At 40.5% G+C, this 18,815-nt stretch overlaps 1 protein-coding gene across 1 annotated transcript in view; it reads right to left on the bottom strand.

Moving 5' to 3' along the window:
* Positions 1 to 209: 209 nt before the first annotated feature.
* CILP2 (cartilage intermediate layer protein 2) overlaps positions 210 to 18,815 on the bottom strand; it is a 56,532-nt gene continuing 37,926 nt past the window's right edge. The window contains exons 2-8 of the mRNA XM_044285575.1: positions 16,732 to 17,001; positions 12,203 to 12,388; positions 9,562 to 9,702; positions 6,357 to 6,629; positions 4,824 to 4,932; positions 3,268 to 3,425; positions 210 to 3,182 (exon numbers count right to left, since the gene is read on the bottom strand). Coding sequence (XP_044141510.1) covers positions 835 to 3,182; positions 3,268 to 3,425; positions 4,824 to 4,932; positions 6,357 to 6,629; positions 9,562 to 9,702; positions 12,203 to 12,388; positions 16,732 to 17,001 — 3,485 coding nt within the window. The 3' untranslated portion in view covers positions 210 to 834. The remainder of the gene's footprint in view (positions 3,183 to 3,267; positions 3,426 to 4,823; positions 4,933 to 6,356; positions 6,630 to 9,561; positions 9,703 to 12,202; positions 12,389 to 16,731; positions 17,002 to 18,815) is intronic.

The following is an 18,815-nucleotide window of genomic DNA, read 5'->3' as shown; positions in this document are numbered from 1 at the left end:
GTGATCTTTTTCTATCATTTTGGACCACAGATTTTTTATTATTATTACTTTGTACAGTATATTGAATGTAAGAAAAATTAACACAGTAAAACATGTAAATAAAACACTTCATTCTTACGATAAAAAAAAGTTTGAGGAACATGTTCTTGTGATTGTGATGTCTATACAGAAAGTCATACAATTTTATGGGTTTATTTCAAGTATTTCAATTGTATTTTTATTAGCAGAGGTTATTTGTTACAAAGTAACTAATATTACAGGTCATTTAGTAGATTTTATGAAAGGATTAAAAACTGTTTTATTTTGGATGTATTCTTCCCTTATTACATTAAGCATCCAATATATACAACAGTATGAGCTGTAAGTAACTTGAAGTACAAGCATCCTGTATTATTTGAGGAATGAATTGTCAGGTTCAAACAAGTAATGATTGTCCTTTTAAAAAAAATATTATTTTAGGCTTATGCACACTGGTGTGAAGCCTTTATGGAGAGTCCAATAGAGAACTCCTCAGGCCTCTGTATAAAATTAGAGGCACACTGAAGTGTAGTGGAGGCCTCATGTTTCTCTATGGCAGCTGTTATATGGTTGGACACAAAAGGGATCCATAATATGGCCATGTGCATGAGTCTTGTGGGAGAAGCCAGTGTTCATTTGCATTTTTGGTCCAACAAGTATGAGTGAATAAACCATATAAATTAATAATTGGTTTCACTTCTCTGTTGCATGACCAAAGTCACAGTTTTCTCTTTGGTCAATAAATCAGTCAATGATCCTCACTAAATTATTTCATCATGATTTCTATGGCAAACAAGGTCTTCTCTGGTTAGTAGACTATTTCCTATTACGTCTAGAGGATAAAGAACTAGATGCTGGATAAGGTATAATGCGTGAAGGTGTTTCTCTTTGTTCATTCTCCTGCATGCCACGCCGAATCTCACTGAGAGTTTCACCTGGGTTATTAAGTAGACGTTGGAAGAAGCTTTTTCTTGTAACTGGTTTCTCCTGGCAACGAAATGTCAATGCAATGCCAACCTGGGATCTCATTTCCCTAGAAAACCCATCAGAAGTGCCATCAAAACATCTTCCAATGGCAATTTCTTTGGCTAGCCTTGGATTCTGGTCAGTGACTGTATAAATTCCATAGTTATGTCCAAGGGGATCAACCGGAGCCAACATATTAAATACCACAGTATCGTTCCCTAAAGCTAGTGGTGGGTGGCGTTTTAGGTAGTCTTTCAAAAGTCTGTTTACCTCAACAACATGGCAGCTTCCTTGAGGAGTCACCGTTACGAAAGTGCGATCTAGTAAATATTGGTCATAAAGCTTTCCACTACACTTGAATTCTAAACAAGCTGCTGAGCTGCCTTGCACTGACATATCCCTAACACTACGAACGTCCCTCAAACCATAGAGCTGACCCATAGTCTTTGCATGCATTCCTCCAATATTTCGTGACCGGACCATATAATCCTGTTGACCCTGTATCTGAACCTTTAAATAGCAGGCCCGGAACTCTTGTGGATTTGGCCACCAAGACAGATAACTACCAACCCATGAGGTTAAATCTGTTTCAACAAAAGGGACAACATTGTACTCATACTTGTCTTCCTCTACCCTATAAAATCGAAAATGATTGTCGGAGACTAGGGCTTCTTCACATGATCGCAAGTTTCTGTAAGCATATATGGGACCACTTGTCTCTTCAAAATTATTTGTGTTTGGCTTAGCAATATTAAATTTGAAAGCTGTCTTTTTACCAGCAGGGTCTTCATGATCAGTTCGTTGATAGTTAAGTTTTGACAAGTAATGCTGGGACACTCCTACTATATTGGGGTTTAATTTGGGGGAAGAGGGAACAGCTTCCAGTTCCTCACCACCCATTGTAGCAGTGACATATGCAGTGTAGGCATCTGGCTGCTGTGCATCACAGAAAGCAGGGAGACAGGCTCCATTGCTTCCTGTTATTACGCTGTCAAATCTACCCCAAGCTCTAGGGTTTGATGAGAATCCTGGCATAGGTTCAAGATTTATAAGAGTAACCACAATTCCTTCTACCTGTTCATTAGGCATAAACTTCTCATTCATGTAAGCACGTACTTTGACAAAACATCTCCTAAACTCTGGTACATCCAAGTTGAAAAGCCTTCTCTCTCTTATTTCTAACTGTCCTATTAAAAATGACCTTTCCTCTCTCCTTCTCCTCTTGCCCTCTGCTGCCATGTGGAAAGTACTTTCCTCTTCCCATAAGCCAGTCTGTGGGTTCAGAGACCAGAGTTTCATTTCCTTTAGATGCTGAGGCATCTTTACTTGTTCTGTATCCAGCCGAACCTCCACTTTTCCAGTTTGGAGCACTGAATTAGTACCTTTCTCTCTAAAGTCCACAGCAAACATTCCATACGTCCTGAGTGGAGAAATATCTCCATTACGGTTGACAAAATTTAGATCACTTGATGCAGCTGATGCTGTGCTAATGTTTCTAGGATCCAAAAATGTTAAACTGGCCCTTACTGTACCACTATAAGCTTCTCCTGTGATTCTGGTAAAAGAGTTTGGTGGTATTACTAACTCTCCAACTGGATCTTCACCAATCACTTCTCCAAGAGTAATTTTGTTTGTCACTAAAGGGTTCAGATTAACTGGGTCTTTCTTTCTCATGATTTTTATATCTTGGTAAATAGTATTTCCTTTTGGATCAAATGGAATGATTTTTATAGAGTCTACAAATTTCTCTTCAGGATCCACAAATGTAACCACCAACCTTTTTGTTCCATCAGGCACTTCCAAGGTAAACTCTCCTTTGTAACCTGTAAAGCCCATGTTTTTTCCATTCATAAAGATTTGACCAAACTGAAGCGGAGCACCAGTGTCATATGCAGTCACCCGTCCACGAACCAAAACCTTATGCTGTGTGCACTGGGCACATCCACATGCTACAACAACCATAATTGGTATAGTGTACCCAGGGCACTTAACTTCTTGCAGTTTCATTTGCTTGACTCCACAGCAGTATTCTATTTTATCTTTGCACTGAAGATCAGAGCTTAGATAACCAGCACACTGTGAATTTGGACACTTGCCTACGTTGTAGAAATTGGAGCCAGTTTTAGTTTGAGAACAGTCAGTTGGGAGCTGGATTAAATGTTCATGTGGGGAATGGTCACAGTGGGATTCACTTTTACCTTAAATAAAAAGACATCATATTTATAATAAAAACAGGAGAAAATAGATGAAAAATATGTCAGGTATTTAGCGGTTTGCTGTTACCTATTACTGTTAGATGGGCTATGGAAGACTTGATGACACCGAGCCCGTTACTTGCTTTGCACTGGTATGTACCAGTGTGTACTGTTTCAATATTTCGCAGAATTAAATTTTTGTCATATTTGATTTTGGTTTTGTCCAATAATGTACCATTGTGATACCTGTAAGTGAAATAAATGAAGTCAAATAAGACAGATTTACAGTACTACAGAAACTAGAGACCATTTCAGCAGTACAAAGGGATGCCACATATCATTTCATATGGAGCAATATGGAGTATGGAGCAATGTGAATGATGAGGACACAATGTTTGCCAAAGTGCCACAGCCGATTGGCAGGGGTGCAGAGATTCAGACCACCATCGATATCATATTCAATGTCTATGCTTAGGATACGCTATAAATATTGCAAAGAAAAAGGCACATCCCAAAGCGCAGGGGCACGTTGCTATGGCCGAGAACAATACTGTAAAGCAAAACATACAATGCAACAGCTCTCTGCAAACCAAATAAAGTACAAAAATGCATAATAATTGCTAGTGCTATACTTATAAATTAGAGATGCTTGGCAAATCATTTTGTACAAAATTATTTGAGCCCGTCTGCCACACGTCAAGGTGATCTCTGTAAGACGGGTTCCTAACACTAAATTCTACCTGTTATGTGCCATGATGGCTACCATATAATTCAGGGAGTGTAGGTTCCATATGCATGCTGGGCCTGCTTTAATTTCTGACATTTTTAGTGCCAAAATGGCCTCCATTATATCCAATCGCATTCACGTGCGGCAGACGGGCTCAACTAATTTTGTACAAAATGATTTGCCAAGCATCTCAAATTTATAAGTATAGCACTAGCAATTATTATGCATTTTTGTACTTTATTTGGTTTGCCAGAGAGCTGTTGCATTGCATGTTTTGTTTTACAGTGCTATAAATATTGTTATCATGGAAAACTGGAGTTTCCACCTCCAATCATTCTTATTCTCCTCCCTTTGAGAGGTGTACCCTTGCTATTTTATTAGCGTTAAAATATCTTTGAAACTAAATATGGGGCTGAATTAATTGAATATATCGTGAATATTTCTAGTCAGCTTTTTTGTTGGTTGGATAGATTGTTAGTCTTGATTTTATAGAGCTGTTTGTGCCTATGTCTGTCTAAGGGCACATGGCCATATGATGGCTTTATTTGTAGAAATAAAAAATACATAGTCATGGCAAGGTCCATCAGTCTCTATCTATACTGTATATCTTCGTACACATGAAGTCCAATGGGGCCTGTATAGAAATGCATGGAGGCTGTATGGCTCTGTTCTAAAGATGTTGTTCAGTCTCTGTGCATGGCATGCCAGTATATATCAGCCCTAAGAGAGATAACCATAATATCCAAATTCTGAAACTTCTGAGTTGCAATGTTGCTATTCTACACCCCACGTATACATCATTTTGCACATTTCAGAATTTGTAACATAAAATTTTACAAAACCTTGGTTTAGTTAGTATATCTATTTATAGTTATTATAATACATCTCTTAATTGTGTATTTCTCATCACAACTCACCAGTAATACTTAGATGAAATTGGATTGCCAACAGCTTCACAGCAGAATGTTACCTTATGTCCCTCTCTACGAATTTTCGAGTTTGGATGTTGTATTATATATGGTTTTTCTGAAATTTTACAAGCAAAAAGGTACAGTATTAGAACCATTAGCCTCACATACAGCAGAAATAATAGGGATTTTAAGTGCAGATTTACATTCAGAAAATAGCTTTTGTTTTTATAACCCACTCTTAGCTTTTTCCCAATACTTTTCCTACAGTCAGTGTTTGGTCTTCGTTTGGTTGACTTTGAGCCAAAAACCAAGAGTGGAGGTTACATAGGGATAAGGTATAATGGAAAGATTTTCACCTGTCCTGTGTTTTTGAGCTGCATCTGGTTTTGGCTCATAAACTGAAGACGTTTAGTGCATCATTAGCATATGTTCGCATCTAATATGTGATGAACGTCAGGCCTGTAGTACAGGATGTTGCACAATCACATGTCTCTTATCTTCACTATCGCATTTCTCACTCCCCTTTAAGATAAAAAAGCTGTAACTACTTCAGAGCTGTGGTGGTGTATCTGGTGAGCATTTAGAAACATTTAGGTTACCTTTCTCTAATTTTTATAAGTTGATAAATCTCCTTAAAATTAATGTTCCATGTTTTATCGCAGTGTTAATATACTGTATGGTTCATTATATGTCTTATAGGTTATATATAGATAGAGTGGCAGGTTTGTAGCTACTGGCACCCCCCTTTCCTCTCTAGGAGGAAGTGAGTCAGTCTAGTGTGTGCATTGGATGAGTGAACAGCTAAGAAGCACAGCTGATCAGGGCATTCTTCAACCCTGGGAATTATAAGCAGCAAATGAACACCATATGTGTCAGCCCTTGAGAAAAAGAGATACTGAATCTTACAGAATGTAGAACGGCCACAAGGGAAAGTGCAGTACATTCGTCAGTGCAAGGTAAACACATCTATATGCTGGGTACAGACTTCTTTGCATACTGGTGGGAGAAATAAGCTTCAGGTTCCCCATCGTATCAAAAGGACAGGATGGCCCTTTGTTCAGAAACCATATTCCACTAAGTATACTGGATATATATATATATATATATATATATATATATACACATACCCCTTATTAGGCTGTGAAAGGAGAGATTATATAGCATTATTGAAAAAGAGAGGCTAGCCTCCCATACATAGCCTTGGGAAATTGCATGTGCCAACTGTAAAGACTGTGCTTAATATGTACAGTGCCTTTGTGAACGATCTATTGAACTGCGTCAGTAAAGTACAATTTACTTGTTGCACTGAACATGGCCTTATCATTTCCTCACATGTCGGGAAACCCTTCCTTGCACCTCAAAACCTAAACCACCACGAATCAGGCAGGAAAATTCCCAAATCCAGGGATGTGCCCTTCTCATCACTGCATGGCTCAAAGGAGCATCAGAATGAGTAACTATAACCACCATTCTCGCCACTCCTGTCATCTCCCCCTCTCCTGTGCTCACTGCAATATTTATCATTGATATGAAACCTACCTAATCTCTTTAAGACAGCCTCAAAATAAGAAATGTTGGGCTCATTCTTCCAGCTTTGTAAAGTTCCAGTAGAGAATCCATCCATTGTCACAGTAATATTTCTGTGTGCATCTTTGCAGACATCTTTCAAGTTGAACATCCCATACCGATCAGTTGTAACTTGGATCTTTCCATTCATAAAAATGCTGGCATTGTGTTGAACAGACCCATGTGTACTTTGAACTTTTCCCACCAAAGTGTGGTTGGCACAAATGCATTCATGGCATGATGATTCTGTTTAAAAAAAAAAAGGTTAAAAACTCATCAGTTTTACAAATGTGCAACTTGGCAGCAAGTGAATTTGAAAAGTAGCCCTACTTTTTCTCCCAGAAACAGTTGATCCAATCCATGGGTTGTGTCTGGTATTGTACCAATTTGTTATGTTTTGGTTTGTCACTGGCTAGACAGGGTGCAGAGTCTGATGAATCTCCCCATTCTTCACCCTAAATCCCTGCAAGGAGGTGTAGACTTTTCCATTCAGATTTTCTGGTATAGGTCACTGATCGGCTGTGCTGTAGCAAAACATTTTTTTTTTTAGCAAAGTTGGGAATATAGCCAAAGGTTGTCAATTGAATTGCAGACCAGAGAAAGAGACTGAACCATAGTCTGAAGACCTGGGATAGAAGCCCAGGAACAATTCAACAAAACCATCTTGGATCACTGGTTTGCCCAGGCAAACTGACACAAACTTCTGTGCAGAGGAGTAAAGTAGTAGCCATATCTAGCATGGCCACATCTTAAGACAGGTATAGACAGGTATAGAAGAAGAGTTGTCCAATTGCTATGACCTGCAGCCACTTGGACATATGTACTCCTGGAACCTGGAGAGCTTCCATCTAAACCAGACACTGCCCATGGACATAAATGGTGCTGTTTCTAGACAGAAAGACAAACTCTTTACCAGCCAACAATGAATCTTGGAATATTATAACAAATGGTCTGTTATACCATATACAGATGATTTTGTAGTTGTGCATATAACAATAATAACATAACCATTTACAATATTCTTAAGAAAACTCTGTACATCCAATGGACTAAAAATTTTTTATTCTACACAGATCTACTGGTATTTATATTGATGGACATGGCTTACCATGTTTTCTCAGAAACACAAAGGATGAATTCTCCAGAATTCTGGCACAAACTGTGCTAACAAGTTCCTGGTATGTGCTAAATCCATTATACCCACCTAAACTGTTTTGTGTATAGAATAGATAAAATGCATCACATTTCATAAAAATATGAGCTACTCTCCTAGTAATATGTGAGAATGCAGTGCTTATAATGCCTACAGAAGTTGCCATATCTACACATAAGTTGGACCATTAAATGTTATTCTAAGGGCTCTTTCACACCTGCATTCTTGTCTTCCGGCATAGAGTTCCGTCGTCGGGGCTCTATGCCGGAAGAATCCTGATCAGTTTTATCCTAATGCATTCTGAATGGAGTGAAATCCGTTCAGGATGCATCAGGATGTCTTCAGTTCCGGAACGGAACGTTTTTTGGCCGGAGAAAATACCGCAGCATGCTGCGCTTTTTGCTCCGGCCAAAAACCTGAAGACTTGCCGCAAGGCCAGATCCGGAATTAATGCCCATTGAAAGGCATTGATCCGGATCCGGCCTTAAGCTAAACGTCGTTTCGGCGCATTGCCGGATCCGACGTTTAGCTTTTTCTGAATGGTTACCATGGCTGCCGGGACGCTAAAGTCCTGGCAGCCATGGTAAAGTGTAGTGGGGAGCGGGGGAGCAGTATACTTACCGTCCGTGCGGCTCCCGGGGCGCTTCAGAGTGACGTCAGGGCGCCCCACGCGCATGGATGACGTGATTACATGGCACGTCATCCATGCGCATGGGGCGCTCTGACGTCACTCTGGAGCGCCCCGGGAGCCGCGCGGACTGTAAGTATACTGCTCCCCCGATCCCCACTACTACTATGCCAACCAGGACTTTAATAGCGTCCTGGGTGCCATAGTAACACTGAAAGCATTTTGAGGACGGATCCATCTTCAAATGCTTTCAGTACACTTGCGTTTTTCCGGATCCGGCGTGTAATTCCGGCAAGTGGAGTACACGCCGGATCCGGACAACGCAAGTGTGAAAGAGGCCTTATAATTCAGCATGAAAAACAAATTATTTTTGTCATTTGCTTTCTTTAAAAAAAAAATGGCTTCTTGATTATTTCTTTACACCAGGGCTTCCCCGGTGTTAAATCTGTTAGCAATGTGCATGTCCACGTGCTGAAGTGGTTGCACATGCTCAGTTGCATGCTTCAACTGCCACCAGCACTTTCCACCCTTAGAGGAAGTCACAATTAGGCCACAATTAGGCCAACAATTAGGCCAATTATCAGTCCACATCCGATCCGCGGCCCCGCAAAAAATAAAGAACATGTCCTATTCTGGTTTTGTGGACAAGAATAGGCATTTCTAACATGGGGCAGAATGTGCGGGAACCACACAGCCAGCATCCGTGTTTTGAAGATCTGCAACTTGCGGACCACAAAATAGATACGGTCGTGTGAATGGAACCTTACAGGGACAGAGCTGCAGCAGAAAGGACACACCTCCTGAGAAAGAACATGCCCCTTCTGAGCTGCCAGGCTGAAATAAATCTAGCAGAGCATTTGGAGCAATGAATGGGAGGATCTAGAACTACAGATGAGGTATTGTCCTGTAGTAAATTATGTATGATTTTCATTTTTACAGTAATCATGGCATAACCCATTTTAATGATTCTTTGCACCCAAATATATTTTTGTGCTACATGTTTTTAAAAAGGAGACCACACTGACCCATACAAGTCAATAGAGCTATTTGCACTTGTTTTCCTAATGGATCTGCATGCCTGATTCAAGAATCTCACGGTAAATCGTATTCTTGTTTGTTTTTGTGAGAGAGAAATGGAATACACAATGAAAATATATCATACTTATTAGTTTTTCAAGGATCCATATTTTGTGGACCCTAAATTGAATACGGTCGTATGCATAAAACCTTAGCTTGATTGATGTTGATGTGAACGCTCTAAATTGCTTGTCTCTCTATGATTTGTAACTTGATTTGTTGTCTTGAATGGTCTGTTTAATGGCTAGTTAGTACCATATAGTAATATTGTGGGTTTTCCTGATTGTTGAGCGGGGCATAATTTTGCATATTTGGTTTACTTGTACATGGAGATGTCCCACACTTCTGAATTTGTAAGGCACTTTCAGAACAAGGCATAACATTGCTAGGACAAGCACGACGTCGGACACTCTTCCCTCCACCACATGTTTTTGTACATGTGCTCCAAGAAGACCATATTCCTGTAAAAGATAATGAGCAATGAAACAATTATTATTAAGAATTTAATTTTCATACAATTTAATTAGTCTAATAGTAATCCAGAATTGCAATTCTAGTCTGGATTTTTAACTTTCAGTGTTGTTTGTTCAGGTTTCTGGCATGTCTGTGGATACACTATTTCAAAATATCTTCCTTATTAAAGTGTATCTGATGAAAGTACTCACAACAGGAAACTCACAACTTTTTACAGCATTTCACAAGATCATTTAGGGTTCCATGTGAGGGGAGAAGTTCCAAGATATATGCAGCAAGTAAATGCCAGCCAACACAATCAGAAAATGATAGTGGGGGCCTATGAATAAACTTGGGCTTGCTGAGCACACATGCTCTTGAGCCGGGAGAGGGGTAAAAGCCACTGCAGACACCTCTGGCAGTGGCTTATCTCTTTGAGAACAAAAATTACAGGCAGTTGAAATCCAACTGCCCAATTCTTATCTCTCCCAATATCTTCTGTTGATGTACTATCAAGAGTCCTTCATACACATCAGATGGGCACCTGTTCTTGCCAAAATTGGCAGGTTTGGGTAACATTTATCTAATGTGTATGGCCAGCTTTAGAGTAATACACAATATAATTCTGTGGTTCCTGTCCTACAGATAAAGGAAGATTGGAGGCTGTAAAGGGGTTATGTGATTCTAACATAGGTAATCAATATAAAATTTGTGGGGGTCTGATACATGGTTGTTAGCTATAGACACAGGATCTCAAAATAAACAGTGTATAGAGCCAGAACACCACAGCTTTGTACATTATGCATTTTCAGATACTGCAGCTCAGCTTCCAATCATTTGAGTAGGCACATCAGCTTCCAGGGTTGTAGCTATAGGGGGTGCAGAGGTAGCAGTTGCTACCAGGCCCAGGAGCCTGAGGGGGCCCAATTGTGCCAAATAAGAAGACACTGGTATAGAAAGTGCATGCTGGTCAAGTCATACCTCTGGCTGGAGGGTCAAGAAATTGGCATGGGGTGGGGGTTGCCATTTCAATTTTTGCCTCAGGCAGCACGAAGGCTATGTGCTTCCCTGCCCCCTGGCCACAAAGCACTGAAGGAAGGGGGCCCAAGCTGAACTCTTGCACCAGGGCCCATGAGCCTGTCAGTTTCAGTACCTGAAAATGGCCACCACACAGTGTAAAGATCTGTGGTATTCTGGCTCCGTATGCTGTTTACTTTGAGAACCTGCGGCTGCCGTTATCAACATTATGGTTGGGGTTCTGGGTCTAAGATTCTCATATTCCTATATCAGAATCTCATATTCATGAGCTAGCCAATGGAAATTCCCTTTAAGATCTATTATAGAAAGCAAAATTATTATAGACAGTAGGTAATCATTTCCGAAAAAGGTCTATTAAAGGGGTTGTCACGTTACAGACAACCCCTTTCATATTGCACTCTTATTTTCACAAAACTTAATCAAGTGAAAACGTCCATTGGCCAGACATTCTCCTTCCAAAGCTTTAAATCGTGCAGCTACCTGAAGGAGGGGCACTGGGAGGAAGATGCAAGTGGTAGTTATGGCACTGATAGGAATTGTAGAAGTTCACAGTAATTTCCTCTGGTCCTCCCTGGGGCCATGCTGTGAATAGAGGGCGCACCCTCGGCCTTTTCGGGACTCCAACTATTGGTAATTTGGGTGCCCTTGATGGTGTACAGTGGCAGAGTACAAATCAGGAGGGCAGGTGCAGGGACAGTGAAAGTATGGAGACAGGCTCAGTTTAGTTATAATGAAGTCTCTTAACTGAGGATGATGAGAGTTGCAGTACAGATAACAGCAGTAGGCACAGCTCTGGAGTATAACACAGAGCTTACTTTTCCCAATGGCTGTGTATAGGCAGCGGCAATGATGGGGGTAGCACTCCCTGAATTGCTCTCTAAACACTTTCCTGTCTTCCTAAAATGACCACAGGGGTGCAAACCTCTCAAAGATGTGATAGGCACCGGAGTCTGCAACCTGTTCCATATGCAGCAAAGTCCAACGTATTTTTACTGTCCCTGCATATGCACTCACCTGGTCATAAAAAGTATGTGAAAATATTTCCTGCTTTCTCTCAGGGTTAGTCTTCTAGCACAGCAGCTTCTGCGCTCCACATTACTGGTGTTTTCCTGGAGAAAGGATTATCTTCCTTGACACAGGATTCAGTCAGATTCCAAAGGCATCTGACACCAACAACAGGCAGAGCAAGACTGACCCTAAACTAGTCAAAAACTATCCAGACATGGGGAGTGACCAGCACATTAACCTTGCAACTACACCAAGAGGCTGGCAGATTAACTATTTCCCTGCCTATATTCTGACATTAACCCTTTAGCAACAATTGAACCTTGCAGTGGTATTCTGGGGCACTGTAATAGCAGCACTCATTTCTGGCTCATAGATGAGCCAGGGGCTCCTCCCCATATGACTTTATGGACAGGGACTGTTTTCATGAAACTACTTTTAGCCCCATTCCCTCATGTGAATTACCTAGAACACATGGCCGAGTGATGCAGACTCTTCGCTCAGTGGCTTTTCCTCTACATTTTGCTAGGCTCAATGACATTACAGGCTGAACATTAATGCACGTGCGCTGTCTGATTTGGATGCCTTTTCCTCCACACCCTGCCTGTGAGCAAGCACTCCATGGAGACCAATGTGACCAAAAGAGAGGATCTGTAATAGATAAAAGTAGTATAAGACTGATTGCATTGAACATGTCTAGATCATAACACCAGATGATATTGGTAAAGATTTAAAGGGTTTCTGTCACCCCCTGCGCCGAATACTGAATGGGACGGCGCAGGCGCAAGATTTACACGGCAGACGGGGGCATGGAAATGAGGTGGGTGAACGCCCCCCTGGTCCAAGAGGCTCATTTGCATATAATAAATGTTCAAATTACACGAAAACGGGGGCATACTTAAATAAAAGAAATGCAGAGTTAAATTCAGGTGACATTTTCACATCTATAATGTCAGCCTGTTTAATAGTGAAAATTGGGGAGACAGCAAAGAAAACAACTGGTGGCTCAGAGTGGGTAAAAAAAAAAAAAAAGTAAAGTACTGATTCTCACCTTACCTATACCCTACTGCTCTCATTTCAAAGCTGCCCAGGTTTCCTTTGGTATCTACTTCATGGTGACCTGTATTCGCCATTGATTGGCTGTTCAGGCATTTCCTGAGAGACAGGACCAAGAAGTAGAGACCAGCTGGGACCTATTTAACATCAGAATTAGAATGAGTGAGGTGAGTTTTATAAACCACTCCGAGGTCGCTGCTGCCACCAAATTTTCCAGTAAGGATTTCTCTCATATCTTTTATTTTTCCTTTTCCCGTGTAGGGCCCCTAGAAATATCCAGAATTTTTTATGGTATTCATTTAATGAGAGGACTGAAAATTTCCTTAAAGATTATTTTAGTAAACTATTGTTTTATGTAACTTTAAAAAGATTTTTTTTTAAGTCAGTTCTAAGAAACTAATTATAGGATCCTCTCCCGCTGGTACATGATACCCGTACGACTTCAACAGATCTTTCCGCAAACCTCCTATATTTGCTAGAGAAGTGGAGCAGGACCAGGCTCCATGCTACATATATGGTGGTCATCATGGCCGGTTCTGACCTCTTATGAAATTATGTTTCCTCTCTCTATAACCAATGGTATGGAAACTCTCTGGCTCTCACACCTCCTATGGACCTTTTGTCTATATTTGCTGGACAGCTTGTGAGGATTCATAAGGGTCTTCTGGGGTTCTTTCATATGGCAATGCATAGGATAATCCCTAGACTTTGGAAATCCACTGCCCTCCCCCCAAAAAAGGCTGGACTGGGTCGAGGTCTTTAACCAGATCATGATAATAGAGGAACTTAGAGCTTAAGACACTCAGTCTCCGGAGACCTTTATCAAACAGTGGAGGCCATGGTCTAATTTTAGGGCCTCTCCCGGTTATGCCGGTTGGGTGATGGGTAACCCAACATGAGCAACAGGATCTATGAGCTTAATACCTTTTTAGGGAGGCATGGGCTGCTGAGTATCTTTATCTACCTATTAGTTGATCTAAGTGGCTATAGGTTATGTTATATTCCCCTGACCTTCTCCCTTGTACTTTCCTATTGTATGTCCTGATATCTACTCGTTCTGTTTTATAACCATAATTGTCTGCATAGATTGGATTTCTATTTGCCTTTTTTTTATATATCCGCACTTAGTGCATTATTGTACATGCAGACTGATTCAATAAAAACTATTTGACCCTAAAAATATTTTTAAAATCCCTCAATAATTGCAGATAGGAAACAATTTAAGAAGCATGTTATTTTACTTACAAACATCCTTGTCCTGTACCAACTGCAAACTATCTATTAGACCCAATGATAAACACTCCTTAGGGGAAATCACTGACTGGATGTGTATTTGTTCTGGGGTGATAGTATAAGCTTGGTTGTGGAATATGATTTTTTGAGAATACATGTTCTTTTAAAGAGTCACTGTACTTTCACACAATTTCATTTCATTTAATAGAATCACTTTGTTTAAAAAATATGCCTGCATCGACCTGAACAAAAACCTGTAAAGTAAATGGACACTAGGGGTTTCACTTCAAAGTAATTTGCAGTCCACTGTCTGTTGTCAGGCAAAATATGCCCCTAGTAACAGAGACACAAAAGACAGAATAGAGGAAGTGGGGGCATGTCAGAGCTAGCTGAGATCCTGAGTCTGATAAATGAACTGCTTCTGAACAGGAGCAGCCTATGTTTTTACCCCTTCTTATCTGTTCTATGAGCGCCGGAGCAGAAAACAAATAAAGTGCAAAGTAAGGGAGAGCAGTACAGTGCTGCCAGATTCCACAGAAGGGAGATACCCCTGCTTGTTAGAGAACTGCATCTAGATGTGCAGCTGAAACAGGGAATAATATGACTGAAATAGACACTAGGGAAGCCCAAAAAAGACCTGCTCATTTACAGTTGTGATTGTACAAAGAAACAGCCATTATGCAAACATTCTTTCAAAACTCAAGTATGCTTTAAGTGTAAACAAATATTGGCCTCATCAACATCAAATTACACAGGTTGGAGATCCAATCCAACTGTATTTGGTTTACTGTACATTTTCTGCCCATGTCAGCAGAGATAGGATTTTACTAAATTTATTTCTTTACTTTTAAAACTCTTAAAGCATAAATGTTTCATCTAACTCAGAATAAGATACAATATGTATTTACTTGCGTGATGGAACTACAACTGACCATTATGTAACTTATATTTCCGTTTACAGGCTACATCTCTCATTATATGTTGTCCCTGAGCTGGTTGGTGAAGATTAACTGCTATGATGTCTACACAGAATCACACATATGCAGTATATAAAGACATACTGAGCAATAGTGATGTGAATAAAGCTGAGACATAACACAATTAACTGCTGAATCATGCCTGGTTCTCTCTGCTCACTGTGCTTTTCTATGCTTCCCCTCCCCTCTGCATAGATTTTTATGGGATGATGTTATCTGATCCTTCAGTTAACAGACAGTCAGTCTTGATCTGGCAAGAAGGAATTATAACAGAATTCAGACAATTTATAACAGTGGAACTCCTATAGAAGTGAATGTAGTTCACAGCAGTCCCCAGTTTCTTTCCTTTATGTTCTATTGGAATGTGATTCAAGCATGAAAAGTTTAGCGTAATATATCACACAATACACATTTTCTGCATTTTCCTATAAATGTCATTTCTTTATAACAAATATAGTTGACTTGAGTTTACATTTATTGACTTATGCCATGCAAACATCTCTTTGCTATGTATACCATGGTTTTGCATTAAGTTCTGATTTGCAGTATTCCATTTGCAAAATTTTGTACTTTTTTACTTTTAATGTGGTTTTCCTTCAGAAAAAAATTTGCTAAAAATACTGTAAAAAAAAAGAAGAAAAAAAACATGTTCATCTCACTGATCCCCGCCCTCTACTTTTCCGACTCTGCCCGTCAGTGGCGTACATAGAAAAGTAAGGGCCCCAAAGCAAGGATCAAACCAGACCTCCCCAAAAGGGACAGAAGGGTTTCTGCCTAAACCCTTTTCAATGACCCTTGAGCCATTTATTCTACTGCCTCATTTGCTAAAAGTTGTTCCTTTAGATTTAGAGGGTAGAGTCCTGACCAAGTTTTCACCTCCAGTAGAAGAGGGGATGATCCCAACTAAGACTGGGGCCCCTCTTGACCTGGGCCTCATAGCAGTCGTATGGCCTGCCACTATGGTAATTACGCCTCTGCTGCCCAGTACTCCGTCACTCTATACCTCCCTTTCCAGTGATCATGTGTGATGTGACCTGCTTAGAGATGAGCAAAGTTCTAAAAAATTTGATTCAGCTGCTTCGCCAAATTTTACAAAGAAATTCACTTTGTGACAAATTACTTTGTCATAAAGTGCATTACTTTGTGACTATCGGGCGCAATGACAGGGATGGCGATGGTGCCGCCTGCCACCATTGAACAGCTCAGATGCCACGTTTGGTGCTGATCGTGGCATCTCAGATGAACATTGTGAGGTGTCAGGGGTTAATCTGTTTAAAAAAATAAAAAATACTCACTTTATCCATTTGCTCACAAAGAGTCCAACACGACCATCTTGATTGGAGATCCATCGTGACATCTTGCGCAGTGTGTGATGACGTCATAATGCTGGCCGGCGTGGTGACATTATATGTCACCGTGCACAAGATTTTCAATCAAGATAGCCGTGGAGAACCCTTCTCGTGCAAATGGATTAGGTGAGTGAATTTTTTTTTTTTACTGCCATTTTAGGGAAAATTGATTAGTTACCACAAAGCACGAGAAAATTTAGCTTTGCAGCTAATAGAATTTTCCCTGAATTTTGGATCGAAGTCCATTTTGTGAACTTTGCTATCTCAACATTAGATCTGCTACAAAACTTTTTTAAGTTAAAAAAGGAATAGAGTATTCCCATCATATTATTTCATCTCTCTAGAAATGAAATCCCGGTTATTATTATATATTACTTACCAAGTGGACATTGGAACCTAACATGATAGTTGGAGCAATTTCGTCCTTTCTGCTGCTCTTTGTTAATGCACCAAAAGCCCTTTTCTGGATTAGAATGTACAACCTCCTTTGTATCCTTTGGTCTGGCCCATTCAGTGGTTTTGGCTTCAAGAGCAATAGGTCTAAGGCATAAGCGCTGTGGATAATAAAAACGAATGGCCTCTACTGTTTCATAATCTCCATCACCTTCTGGATGGTCAACATTAAACCAAGACGTCCACTCTGCAGCACCTGATAAAAGAAGAATCAAAATTATAGGACCTTATGTAGAGATCAAAGTTGTAAGTACGTATATCACGCATGTGAAAAAGTAATTGCACCCCTAAACTTAAAGGGGTTCTGCAGTTTTTTTTTATTGATCTATCCTCTGGATAGATCATCAGCATCTGATCGGCGGGGGTGGGAGGGGGGGTTTGGATGTCATTACATCTATTGTTTTGAAAAATTGCTAATAAAAAATATCTGATTTAAAAAAAGAAAACCTCATTGAAAGGAGTGGTCTGACCCCTTACATAAAATTAATTAAGGGATAATATTTGTTTACAATTAAGAAAAACAGACACTTACCTTTTCCCTGTGTCCAGTAATGATGGTCCTGTCCCCGTTGCTTCCAGACCCTTGTTGACCAGAAGTGTGACATCCTATGTGTCGGGGGCATGCTGGCCATAGACCCTTCAGGGAAATTTCTTGGTGTGCCGATATCTAGGGGGCTACCCAAGGACTCTTCAGGGATGCCAGTCAGATACATAGCGATCTGATGCTCTCCATCCTGCTGCACTGTGGATTTGGTTCTGCTGGGTTGGACCCACTTACAACATGAGGCCACTTTTAGTTTTTTTTCCAGGGCCACTTTAAGTTCCCAGTTTGCCCTTGCTGTGTGTTGCCAGATGCACCACTGCAACCATTCATTGGCCTTAGATGTCATATGTTACTTGGGGACACGTCACTACTGAAGCTATTGTATGTCAGAAGTAGTGCATGTAATGATGGACGGGACATGGCAATTCCGGTCCACAGTGGACTGGAAGCAGTGAGGACTGGACTGTCGACCCTGGACCGTCGACCCTGGACCAGAACTGTGGGGGTGAGGTACTCTAAGCATCTTTTTTTCTTTATTATAAACACATTCTAGGTTGTGCCCTTAATTTTTTTGGGTAAGGGATCAGACAACCCTTTAAGGTAAATAAATATCTGAATGGTTATATTATTGCATATATTTTAATTAGTAAAAAATAAATATACATATGCAGCGACCCACTGGATCACTGCCCAGGGGTTAATGCTAGAATGCTATGGTTCACTGCAAAAGTAATGTTATGCTTCACGGTCAAAGCTGTTTAAATTTTACTTAGATGATAACTGTGCACTGTGTATCCCAAAAGTTTATGTATGGGTAGGAAATAATTAACTGGCAGTTTTAGTTACAGTTGCTTGGTAGTGGGCTGGTCCCATGTTCCCCTAGTTAGTTAGCTGAGAATCTTCTGCTGAACAGGCAAAAGAAAAAACTTGATTGCGTATGCTGCTGTAAAATAAGCCAAGATAGAACTGAGATGGATGGCCTGAGACAGTAAAGGTAATGCATGCCTTTGACTTTGCCACAGATGGAACGGTTTAATTGCACCTGGCACCTGCCACACTCCTGAGACAGACTGGCCATTTGATCTAGGACTGCACTCCACAGATCAGCATTGCAGACAAATATTGAGAGTGATTGCATGCCTTTGTTCAATTTGAGGAGATTGTTAATACCTATAGAAAGAGACTCAGGAAGGATCATCATTATGGCTACCTCCTGTATACAGTATAGCCTTTGGGGAAAAAACTATTCTGTGAAACACCTGAGAACTGTGCCTATTGCTTGTATTTGTACTGCAAACACGACCATCTACTCAGTAAAGAGAGATTCTATTTAATTCAATCATCCACCAGCCCTTTATCCACCCCCTTGCCTTGCATCCTTCTACTCATCCACCTAACATCAAGGGCACCCCAGCCACCACCAGGCAGGAGACCCCTAAGTCCAGGTAGTGCCCAAAGTGGAAGAA

The sequence above is a fragment of the Bufo gargarizans genome, chromosome 1 (assembly GCF_014858855.1).
Source record: "Bufo gargarizans isolate SCDJY-AF-19 chromosome 1, ASM1485885v1, whole genome shotgun sequence".
NCBI classification, from domain to species: Eukaryota; Metazoa; Chordata; class Amphibia; order Anura; family Bufonidae; genus Bufo; species Bufo gargarizans.
This window is presented reverse-complemented; position numbering and strand designations above follow the sequence as displayed.